Source organism: Hyla sarda, chromosome 10 (assembly GCF_029499605.1).
Source record: "Hyla sarda isolate aHylSar1 chromosome 10, aHylSar1.hap1, whole genome shotgun sequence".
NCBI lineage: Eukaryota > Metazoa > Chordata > Amphibia > Anura > Hylidae > Hyla > Hyla sarda.
The window spans coordinates 89,629,804-89,642,472 of NC_079198.1; the positions used below are offsets into that span (position 1 = coordinate 89,629,804).

The following is a 12,669-nucleotide window of genomic DNA, read 5'->3' on the forward strand; positions in this document are numbered from 1 at the left end:
ACTCCCTGAGCCCGCAGGACAGCTTGAATATCTTTGGAACTTGTTTTGGGCTACTTATCCACCATCCGGACTATCCTGCGTTGACACCTTTCATCAATTTTTCTCTTCCGTCCACGGCCAGGTAGATTAGCTACAGTGCCATGGGTTGCAAACTTCTTGATAATGTTGCGCACTGTGGACAAAGGCAAATCTAAATCTCTGGAGATGGACTTGTAACCCTGAGATTGTTGATATTTGTCCACACTTTTGGTTCTCAGACAGTTCTCTTCTCCTTTTTCTGTTGTCCATGCTTAGTGTGGCACACACAGACACACAATGCAAAGACTAAGTGAACTTCTCTCCATTTTTATCTGCTTTAAGGTATTCTTTTTATATTGCCCACACATGTTACTTGCCCCAGGTGAGTTTAAATGAGCATCACATGCTTGAAATATTCTTATTTTTACACAATTTTGAAAGGGTGACAATAATTGTGTCCAGCCCATTTTTGGAGTTTGGTGTGACATTATGTCCAATTTTCTATTTTTCCTCCCTTTTTGGTTTAGTTCCAATACACACAAAGGGAAGAAACATATGTTTAGCAAAACATGTGTTACTGCAATCCTTTTCTGTGAGAAATACTTTATTTTTGTGAATAATTTCAGGGGTGCCAACATTTACGGCCATGACTGTAGCATTCAATGTGGTATATGTATAATGCTGGTAAAACTACTATGTGACTCTGTTACATTTATATTTGCTTTATACTAGCAACCAATTCTTGCAAATGAATTTGTTAAAAAACTAATATAATAAGGCAAAAGGGGAAAAAGTGAGACAAAGGGGAAAAAATATTAGATGCCCATTAGTGGCCATGGCATTGTGTCTACAGGGGCTGGTGATAGGAGCGTTGTCAGGCTGATGGGCTGTACTGTTTGCAGTACAGATGAATGTAGATGGTGTATTATATTGGTGTCCAGAGCAGACATCCACCAGAGTACAGGGTAAACAGCTTTACTGAGTTCATAATGTTAAAGCAAAAACCTCATGTTCATGACACCGAGCTGTAATAAACCTTTCAACAATAAGTGTGTGAAATAAACTTTCTTTTTTGAAGTGAAGCAAATAAAGTGTGCCAGTTGGTGTCTATAACTAGCTGTCACCTATCACTGCTTGCTGACAATCCATAAATCAGACTTCTGTTCTCATCTATAAAGTTGACAATGTCCTACAACATGAGGGAATATAACAGAGTTTATGTGTGCAGTGATCTGGAGAAAAAAAAATTCTCTGACTCAAACCTAGACTGTCATTTTAAATTGTTTACTGGAGAAAGACATAATAAATCTCAGTTCTCTGTAGGAGGCTTTTTTATTCATCACGTGGTGTTTGGATGCAGCCACATAGTTCATTGATCAGGACTTACAAAAGCCCTGGAAGGATATCCGACTACACCTTACTTGTATGTAATCAATGGGCAGACACCTCCTGTAGTAGTGACCCCTGTGGCTGGAAAAGACTGTTTTTTTTCTAACAGATAAAAGGGAAAACCTCAAAGACTGTAAAACACACCAGCCACTTCTACAGTGAATGCTGCCCTTGCATGGCCCTGTAGGATTGCAGTTTTCCTGGGTCATAAGCATGGCTTCTGCTTTTTCATTTTCATGCTCATTCTACAATGCTACAAATACTATACAATAATAAATATACATAAATATATATATATATACACACACACACATATATATATATATAGATTGTGATGACTTGCTCTTGCAAATAGGTGCAATTGCAGTATAGAGGCAAGGAAGCAGTATCTTCCAAATCAAAGTTCAGTGTTTTATTCACACTTGTCACACAGCAAACAGTCTTTAAATGCAGAACAAAGGAAAACATAACAAAAGTCCTCCTGTATTCCTTAGGTGTTTGTTCACACCTCAGACCATGCCATGCGGCATAAAGCAAGTCTTTTCCAGGCCTCCAGGGAGGCTGCTCACCAGCTTTCAACCTTGGAGCAAACGTAGGGAAGAACTCCACTCTCGGCTCTCTCTCTGGCAGTGTGAGCTGCAACTAGAAAATCCCCCTCAGCTGGTAAAACAGGTTGTCTTTAAGGCCAACAAAAGGCGGCCTGGATTGTGGGGAATGCCCCCCACCCTGCACTTGATCATTCCCAGTAAAAGCCTTCCCGGATTGGCCTTCCAGCCATACTACAGCCATAGTGTCAGTCTGCATTGCAGCACAGACACTGTATAAATACCGGCTCTTACTTCACCAAAGACAGGAGCCTTGGTGACACATATCACCCATCCCCCACGATACCTTTGACCTTCTCACATACCCCCCCCCCTTTGTACAAGCCTAATTGGGTGAACACTTGTACAACAGTGGACTCCTGATAGGGCATCGGCATTGCCTAGCAAATAACCCGCTCTGTGTTCAACCCTGAACTTGAAGTTCTGTAATGACAGAAACCACCTAGTGACCCTGGCATTTTTGTCCTTGGCTTGACACATCCACTTAAGGGGGGAATGATCCGTGACAAGATGAAATTTCCTGCCCAACAGATAATATCGGAGAGACTCGAGTGCCCTCTTAATGGCACTCGGCCGGAGTCAGTTTTCGGCTGAGAAAGACAACGGGATGCTCTTCCCCGTTGACTTCCTGGGAGAGTACAGCACTGAGACATACCTCAGAGATATTGGTCTGTACCACAAATTCCCTTTTGAAGTCGGGTGTCACCAACACCAGAGACCCACATAGGGCTGACTTCAAAGCAGAAAACTCCTGCTCTGCCTGTTCGTTTCAATGCATCATGACGGACATGGGTCCCTTCAGGAGGTTTGTTAAGGGCGCGGCCACCGTTGCAAAATGGGGGATAAACCTCATATAGTAACCCACCATTCCTAAGAACAACTTCACCTGTCGGGTAGTGACAGGTGGGGGCAAATTCCGAATGGCCTCTATTTTGTTTACCTGGGGTTTGACAACTCCACGCCCAATGACATACCCCAGGTATTTGCTCTTTTCCAACCCTATGGCACACTTTTTGGGGATAGCAGTTAATTCGGCCTTCCAAAGGGAGTCTACCACTGCCTGTACTTTCCCAGTCTGTACTGTGTATGATGATATTGTCCAGATAAGCTAAAGCATACCGACAATGTGGCCGAAGTACAATATCCATTAGTCTTTGAAACATAGCGGGAGTTCCATGTAAACCAAAGGGTAATACCTTGTACTGGAACAAACCTTCTGGTATGATTAAGGCTGTTTTCTCTTTGGCAGCCTCCATCAAGGGTACCTACCAGTACCCTTTGGTGAGTTCCAAAACAGAAAAATACAGAGCCTGTCCTAACCTTTCAAAACGCTCATCAATACGTGGCATGGGGTATGCATCAAACTTGGACACCTCATTAAGTTTGCGGAAGTCATTACAGAACCGCAACGTACCATCTGGCTTGGTTATTAAGACTATCTGACTGGCCCATTCACTCTTTGATACCTCGATGACATCCAGTTTTAACATCTGCTGTACTTCTTCCAAGATGGCTTGTCGCCGCGACTCAGGTACCCGGTATGGTTTCAACCGTATTTTTACCTGGGGTTCAGTGACAATGTAATGGCGGATGACAGAAGTACATCCAGGAAGGTCTGAGACATCGGTGTTCCTACTGACGAACTCCCTGGCCACCTGAATCTGTGCAGGGGAAAGGCTGTCAGGAATGTTCACTGTGGCAACTGCTTCCCTCGCACCAGACTGAGGCACGGGAAACTCCACCCCTAACAAACCTGGCCAAGGGTTGTCATCCACACTAGTCTCCCTATATTTCCAAGGTTTCAACAAGTTTACATGGTACACTTGCTCTGGCTTTCTTCGCCTGGGCTGGTGTACCCTGTACGCCATCCCCCTACCTTTTCAATCACTTCGTAGGGACCCTGCCACACATTGGGTAATTAAGACTATGGCCTGGTTAACTATATATGTTGCGGTTGCCAACAGCTGTTTAAAGGAAATCTGCAGCAAAAGACAACTTATCCCCTATCCACAGGATAGGGGATAAGTGGTTGATCGCGGGGGGGTCCGACTGCTGGGACCCCCCGTGATCTCCTGCACGGGGCCACAGCTCTGCCGCAGCTCTCCCGTGCGGGAGCCGTTCCTGTGGATAGGGGATAAGTTGTCTTTTGCTGCAGGTGTCCTTTAAGTCTTTTCTCAGTCCCAGGAGTTAGGAAATTTTATCATGGGCACAAAATATGGCAATCCATAAAGGAAGTTACTTTCCTTTAATCAGGTTTCCATGTAGCAGAATCCCTAGCAGGGTGGAAGTTCCATCCATTCAGCTTATGATTCTTATGTTTTAATGAAACCAGACTATAGTATTTTTAGCAACTATGTATAAATAAATTTGGGGTAGACCGGTTTATTGACCCTTGTTTCCCTATATCCCTTTTCTTATAAAATGCAGTCATAAATATCTATTTTAGGTATTATCACTAGGCTGTACATAAACTCCTTAATTTCACTGCAGCCACATCCCAGCAAAATTTAAGCCTTCCTAAGGCCAGGCAGCATGTGTGCAACAGGAAGAGCCAAATTCAGAGTTGCAATGGATGTCATGGAAAGAGAGAGAGATTGCAAAGAGGCACTTACGTGGATATGAAAAAGCTGTGGTATTCCAAAGGGTGGCGGAGAGATGTAAAAGAGAGAGATGGTTCGAAATAAAAGAGAATGCAAGTGAGATGGAGCCAAAGAGACAAAAAAGAAAGGGTGAACTTAAAGCAAATATGTTAACACACAATGCAATGGAATCAAATGAAAATGAGACCCAGACAATATGATCACCTGATAACTCATACATTGTGTTTATCCCAGTAGTCAATGCCATTGATGGCACAAAGGGGCATTTGTAGAAAAAAATCTGAACTTCAATACGTGCAAAATTGTTACTGAACTTGAAAACAATGATTTACCCCAATGCAAAACAACATTTTAAGGTACATTGTGTAATACTCTTATACACTCTCATCAGATCATTTATGTGAAAAGTGAATTGTTTCCTTTCTATTGGATAAAATGTGACACATGTTAAATAATTGTTTTGCTAAAACCTATAACCCTCATAAAAACTAAAGAGATGTATCAGTGAAGGCTTCTTAATGCAGCAAAAAAGAGTTTGTCAATGAAACAAGATCAGGAGGAGAATGTACATGCAACTAAACGCTTATAATACAATATATATATATATATATATCTCGTTGCTGATGGGCTAGTATGAAAGTATTAAGGAGGCTTCTATGAAACTAGATAATTCCTTATGTAGTGTTTTAGCCAGGATTCATACATGCACTTTTGATTCAGTTTGAAAGAAAAAGCTAGGAGTGCCTACAAAAGAAAGTAAAAGAACAGTCTTGCATCTATACTTCTGCTTCTTTTTAATATCCACTTCTGGCTAAGGCTAAAAAAAAAAATGCAACCAAAACCTGCAAAAATTGTCCTCCATACTGCCGGCAGTAAAAAATTAAAAGGGCACATACCTTCCTTCGCTCCCCCGGTGCCGCCGGTCTCCGCCACAATCCTCTTCCTGGTTGCCGGTGGTCGGCGAGTCATACGGCACTCAGACAATCACCGGCCGCAGCAAAATCCCGACTCGGCCGGCGATAGGCTGAGGGGCAGTGGGACATCACACTGCCCCTCAGCCTATCGTCGGCCGAGTCAGGAATTCGCTACAGCCAGTGAATGGCAGTATGACTCGCCGACAACCAGCAACCGGGAAGAGGATCGCGGCGGAGACCGGAGTGGGTTACCGGAGGCACCGGGGGAGCGAAGGAAGGTATGTACCTGTTTATTGTTTTACTGCCAGCAGTATGGAGGACAATTTTTCTATTCTGGAGTTCTCCTTTAAATATTTAAGTTCTATGTAGGACATCATGTGCACCTTACATTTAGAAGTCTCAGTGATTTACAGTTAGTCATATCTAAACAATATGTTAACCCTTATTTTAGGCTTTCCTGATCATATCTTAAGTTCACTTTGCATAATTTCACTGTCCTCCATATTGCAACATCATAATATACCTACATTTAACATATGTAATAATTTTAATTTTATACATGATCTTGTTGAATATAATACATATAGGATATGCAGCTGATATAGTGCATATAGGGCATTACTATAAAGCTCCAAATTTACTTACGGACTGGCTGGGTCACAAACTCATAAGGTAGGGATGCCTCTCCAATCCCTTTGCCATTGATAGCAGACAGTTTGACAACATATGATGTCTCGGGCCTAAGACCTCCGATTGTGATTGTGCTCTCTGAACTTTCTGCAAACACAGAACATTAAGAAGTTTGGAAAATTAGACATTTTTAAGACATGCCTCTAACAGGTTTGGGTTGTAAAGGTGTTGTCTGCTGTTTGTTCCAAGTAGAATTTGGCCATAACTAACAGAACAGGGACCTAATAGTGAACAACTACTTTCCAATGGCAGAATAACTGTATGAGAATACATGTAGCATAAGCAATGGCCTTCAACACTGGATGGCATAGGTCACCCTGCCATGCAAGTTTTAGAAGATTACCTTTAACCCCTTTTTCCTCCTCACGTTCAAAAAATCATAACTCTTTTATATTTTCATCCACAGACTAGTATGAGGGCTTGTTTTTTGCGTGACCAGTTGTCTGTTGTAATGCAAAACCGTTGTGTTCTTTATTCTTTGGGTCAATAGGATTAAAATGATACCCATGATAACATACTTTTCTGTTACTGTTGCGATTAAACAAATTGCAAACATTTAAACCAAATTAGTACATTTAAAATCCCTCTATTTTGAAGACCTATAACTTTTTCATTTTTCTGTATAAGCGGCGGTACGAGGGCTAATATTTTTGGACCGTGATCTGTACTTTTTATTGATACCTTATTTGCATATATAAAACTTTTAATACATTTTTTATCAACATTTTTTGGAATAAAATGTTATAAAAAAGCAGCAATTTGGGATTTTTTTGTTACGTTCACGACGTTCACTGTATGGTATCATTAACAATAAATTTTAATAGTTCGGATATTTAAGTATGCATCGATACCAAATATGTTTATAAATGTATTTATTTTTTCACACTTTTTGGGGGTGAAATGGGGAAAATGGGAAAATTTAAATTTTTATTGTGGGAGGGTATTTTATTTATTTATTTTTTTAACTTTTAATTTTACACTTTAACCCCTTAAGGACCAAGGATGTACCGGTACGTCCTTGGTCCTGCTCTCCTGATATAACGCGGGGTTACACAGTAACCCCACGTCATATCACGGCGGGCCGGGCGTCATAGTGAAGCCGGGACCCGCCTCTAATAGCGTGCAGCGCCGATCGCGGCGCCACACGCTATTAACCCTTTAGCCGCGCGCTCAGAGCTGAGCCGCGCGGCTAAAAGCGAAAGTGAAAGTTGCCGGCTAGCTCAGTCGGGCTGTTCGGGATAGCCGCGGCTAATCGCGGCATCCCGAACAGCTGACAGGACAGCGGGAGGGCCCCTATCTGTCTCCTCGCTGTCCGATCGCCGAATGACTGCTCAGTGCCTGAGATCCAGGCATGAGCAGTCATGCGGCAGAATCGTCGATCACTGGTTTCCTATGAGAAACCAGTGATCAATGATGAAGATCAGTGTGTGCAGTGTTATAGGTCCCTATGGGACCTATAACACTGCAAAAAAAAAGTGAAAAAAAAAGTGAATAAAGATCATTTAACTCCTCCCCTATTAAAAGTTTGAATCACCCCCCTTTTCCAATAAAAAAAAAAACACAGTGTAAATAAAAATAAACATATATGGTATCCCCGCGTGCGGAAATGTCCGAATTATAAAAATATATCATTAATTAAACCGCTCGGTCAATGGCGTACGCGCAAAAAAATTCCAAAGTCCAAAATAGTGCATTTTTGGTCACTTTTTATATCATTTAAAAATGAATAAAAAGCGATCAATAAGTCCTATCAATGCAAAAATGGTACCGTTAAAAACTTCAGATCACGGCGCAAAAAATGATCCCTCATACCCCCCATACACGGAAAAATAAAAAAGTTATAGGGGTCAGAAGATGACAATTTTAAACGTATTAATTTTCCTGCATGTAGTTATGATTTTTTCCAGAAGTCCGACAAAATCAAACCTATATAAGTAGGGTATCATTTTAATCGTATGGACCTACAGAATAAAGATAAGGTGTCATTTTAACCGAAAAATGTACTACGTAGAAACGGAAGCCCCCAAAAGTTACAAAACGGCGTTTTTTTTTCAATTTTGTCACACAATGATTTTTTTTTCTGTTTCACCGTAGATTTTTGGGCGAAATGACTGACGTCATTACAAAGTAGAATTGGTGGCGCAAAAAATAAGCCATCATATGGATTTTTAGGTGCAAAATTGAAAGATTTATGATTTTTTAAAGGCAAGGAGCAAAAAACGAAAATGCAAAAACGGAAAAAACCCCGGTCCTTAAGGGGTTAAATGTCCCCATAGGGTACTATTTATTGCAATCCTTTGATTGCTAGTACTGTTTAGTGCTATGCATAGGGGATAGCACATCAGTATTATCGGTCATCTTCTGCTCTGGTCTGCTCAATCTCAGACCAGAGCAGAAGACCCGAGGAAGGCAGCGGAGGCAAGTGAGGGGACCTCCGTCTGCCGTTCTAGATGATCGGATCTCCTCTGTATTGATCACGGCATCTGAGGGGTAATGGAGGACGCCTGCCGCGCATGACCCAAGCATCACTCCGAAGCTTGCGGTCATGTATAGGACTTAAATGTACGTCCTGGTGCGTTAAGTACAACTGCACCAGGACGTACATTTATGTCCTGCATCGTAAAGGGGTGAAAGAGTACCTGACACCAAATAAAACTTTTAAAATAGTGTTCCTTCTGTGATTAGCAGACACTTTCCCATGCACTTGCTTTTAAAATGATCAACATAAATATTTTTAAAATGTAATATAAAAAATGCCCACTAGGTGGCTTTGTTCTGTTCCCTGCCACAATTATTAGTTAGTTTTGTCTCCTCCCGGCCTGGCAGGAGTCCAAACTCAGGAAGTGTTTCTGGTGGCACTGAGCTTGATTGACAGGGCCCAGTTGACCCCTATTAAGGTCACAAAAAGGTGAATATAAAATTAACATATTTTATAATGTACAAGTGTACTTAATATGCAACATACAACAATCTTGCCTTAAAAAAATAAATAAAAATTGTACTTTAAATTACCATCTCGGGCACTAAAGTTAGAGGTTTGCCATGTCTCTGCTCCTGTATGTCTCCATTCTGCTTTGTACTTGAGGATGGGTACTCCCCCAGTAGAGTCTGGTTCTTCAAATTCAACCATAGCGGTGCTTGAGTAGGACTCCACCCTGACAATGTTTGGTGATGATGGGGTTTCTGACAAAACATGATAATACAGAGTAGTAAATAAGAAGGATAGAGGATTTTGGTTCCTTCATAACTTTGAGTTTTGTTATTTAAACTATTCCTTTGATGGTTACTCACCGGCTTGTACGAGAATGAACTCAGAAGACTCCTGTCCAACGCTGTTAACTGCAGTGCAATTGTAGTTTCCAAAATCACTTTCAGAGTCAGGGTTTATCTGTTGATAAAAGGACATTCACTTCAGTGTATGTCTCCACAGCACATAATTGCCATGAATGATCCAGCCCCCAGCTCAAAAACATCATGTATGAAACCAGAAATTCCTGCAATCTATTCCAGCAAATCACATTTGTTAAAATCTTCTTTTTCTTGAAAATTTCTTAGCACCAGAAGTTCCTCCAGCTGTCAAATCATTAGAGATCTCCCATCCATTTTTCCCCAAAAAATCTAATTTAATAACAGTAGCGCCGGATCATTTACATGGAGGACACTGACTGCACACCTCTGACATTATTAATATCCATTGGGTTTCCATCATGGTATTTTACTGGACAAAATAGTGATGCATGCTGTGCTATTTTACCCTGTTTTTATGCAATTTTCAATGCAAAATTATATTTGTAGTACCACAAAATTCGACAATCTGGAATTTGCAATGAGGCTCCTAAGAGAACCTCTGAACCTGATGTAAAGGAAGCCTTCTATGGTAGTAAGGGTCTGTTCAAAATCGCAGAATAGTTTCCGTTCACTATGGAAACCATAATGCATTGCCGAATCAGGTACACAAAACTAACTTATGATGTGGTCTATGTTGTGTATGCAGGGCTTTTCTTCCAGTTAGGTTTTTACAAATTGCTTGTAAGGCTAGGTTTCCACTTGTTTTTTTTTCTGGCAGTTTTTGGAAAACTGCAACTGCAGTTTTTGAGCCAAAACCAGAAGCGTATTCAAAAGGAATAGGACATTTAAAGGAAGGACTTCTACTTCTCCTCCCTTATGGATCCACTTCTGACTTTGGCTCAAAAACTGCAGTGGCAGTTTTCCAAAGACTGCCAGAAAAAAAACCAAGTGGAAACCTAGCCTAAGGGGGCCTAAATAAAGCCTGCAATGTGAGCAGATCCAAAGAGAGTTCAGAACTCTAGAAAAGTCATATGGGAGCAATAATGGCAGAACTTCTTTATTGAGCTTTTCAGAACAAAATAAACTAGCCTTAGACAATTTGGACAGTTATTTGTACCTCTAGGCTGCTGGCAAATGGAGTATTGTAGATCTTGATGTTTGAGGAGTTGGAACTTGGCAGAAGTTGTCCATCCCTCAACCAGGACACTCTTGCCGTAGGATAGGCGAGGACTTCACAGGTAATGTTAACAGGATTTCCCTCCCAGGTATAAATAACCACTGGGCCTTTAATTTTGGGAGCATCTGAAAAAGTAAGTAAAGTAATCTCATTAATATTTGTACACAAAATAAGTCTGATGAGCGAAATCATATGTTTGCAAACACTTACTTTCCTCGCTCCCACATGTTGCAGGAATTATGGAGCTAAGGTCCCTGCTGTACATCTCTTCCAGGTTATGGGAAAGGAGGTTATAGGCCAATTCAGTCAATCAGTGGCCACAGTGTGGTCAGCCTCAACATTGGCTGAACAGGCCTGTGAAACCCTGAAGCGCTGCACAGCAGGTACTGGTGCTCTGTAATATCAACAGCGGCAAGGATGCGGGGAAGGAAGGTGTGTGTTTTTTTCTAACATTCCCTCCCTGGGCAAATGTGTAAAAAATGCTGCCCGGACAGCCTCTTTAAGAATGTACCCTCTTTGTATAGTAATGTAGGCATAGGCTAGGGCATAGACTAGGGGAGGGATGTAAAATAAAAAACGCTGCTCATTATGGGAGAATTAGAAAAATTGGTACAAAATAATTAGGTAGAAATTGTCTAAAGTGATCAACCAAGTTTACTATTTAAAGGGGTACTGCCCTAGAAAACATTTTCTTTTAAATCAACTAGTGCCAGAAAGTTAAACAGGTTTGTAAAATTACTTCTATTTAAAAATGTTAACCCTTCCAGTACTTATCATCTGCTGTATACTATAGAGGAAGTTCTTTTCTTTTTGAACTTCCTTGCTGTCTGACCACAGTGCTCTCTGCTGACACCTCTGTCCATGTCAGGTATTGTCCAGAGCAGGAAAGATTTGCTATGGGGATTAGCTCCTACTCTGGACAGTCCCTAAAATGGACAGAGGTGTCGGCAGAGAGCAAAGTGGTCAGACAGAAAGGAAATTCAAAAATAAAAAAAACTTCCTCTGTAGTATATGTCAGGATCCGGACTGGAATGCAGAGAGGACACTGGAGGTGGATCCTCTGTGTCAGTGAGGTGATGGCGTGGGCCGTACCAGGGGAATGGAATCTAAGGGGTTACTGGTTTCACCAGAGCCCCCCGCAAAGCGGGATGGACTTGCAGCGGCAGGTAACCCCCAGGTCGTTCCACCCGATAGCGACTCAACCCCACTGACAGCTGAGACAGGCGTGGTACACAGGGACAAGGAAAGAGCAAGGTCGGACGTAGCAGAAGGTCAGGGCAGGCAGCAAAGGGTCGTAGTCAGGGGCAACGGCAAGGGTCTGGATACACAGGCTTGGGATACACAAAACGCTTTCTCAGGGCACTAGGGCAACAAGATCCGGCGAGGACAGGAAGGGGAAGTGGGTTTATATAGGAAATGGAGATGATTGCACTTGATTGGGCCAGGCACCAATTAGTGGTGCACTGGTCCTTTAAATTTCAGAGAGCCGGCACGCGCGCGCCCTAGAGAGCGGGGCCGCGCACGCCGGGATGGGACGGAAGGAGGACGGAGCAGGTGAGCAGAACGGGATGCGACCCGTGGGCAGGCACATCGCATCCCCGCTGGGGGACTCGGAGCAGCGCTCCCGGTCAGCGAGTCTGACCGGGGCGCTGCTAACAGAAGAAGAACGCCGTGAGCGCTCCGGGGAGGAGCAGGGACCCGGAGCGCTCGGCGTAACAGTATATAGCAGTTGATAAGTACTGGAAGGGTTAAGATTTTTAAATAGAAGTAATTTACAAATTTGCTTAACTTTTTGGCACCAATTGATTTAAAAAAAAAAAAATAATGTTTTCCAGTGGAGTCCCCTTTAAAGTGATTTTGGAAAATATAGGTTAAAATCTGACCTTTACACCTTTTTCCTGGCATTCATGTTGCTAGATATCTCCCTTTGGATACTTACATAAAGTTCGGTGAGCCGAATACAATTCTCTATTAACTACAAAATGGCT

At 42.1% G+C, this 12,669-nt stretch overlaps 1 protein-coding gene across 8 annotated transcripts in view; it reads right to left on the minus strand.

Annotated features, from left to right (window-relative positions):
* The window catches only part of NCAM1 (neural cell adhesion molecule 1), a 457,028-nt gene that overhangs the window by 85,831 nt on the left and 358,528 nt on the right, over window positions 1-12,669 (minus strand). For all 8 annotated transcript variants that reach the window (XR_008848564.1, XM_056544809.1, XM_056544805.1 and 5 more), the window contains 4 exons: window positions 10,622-10,806; window positions 9,508-9,604; window positions 9,229-9,399; window positions 6,172-6,303 (listed from right to left, as the gene is read on the minus strand). Coding sequence is in view for 7 of the 8 variants with exons in the window: in XM_056544809.1 (XP_056400784.1) it covers window positions 6,172-6,303; window positions 9,229-9,399; window positions 9,508-9,604; window positions 10,622-10,806 (585 nt within the window). In the remaining variant the exon portion in view is untranslated. The remainder of the gene's footprint in view (window positions 1-6,171; window positions 6,304-9,228; window positions 9,400-9,507; window positions 9,605-10,621; window positions 10,807-12,669) is intronic.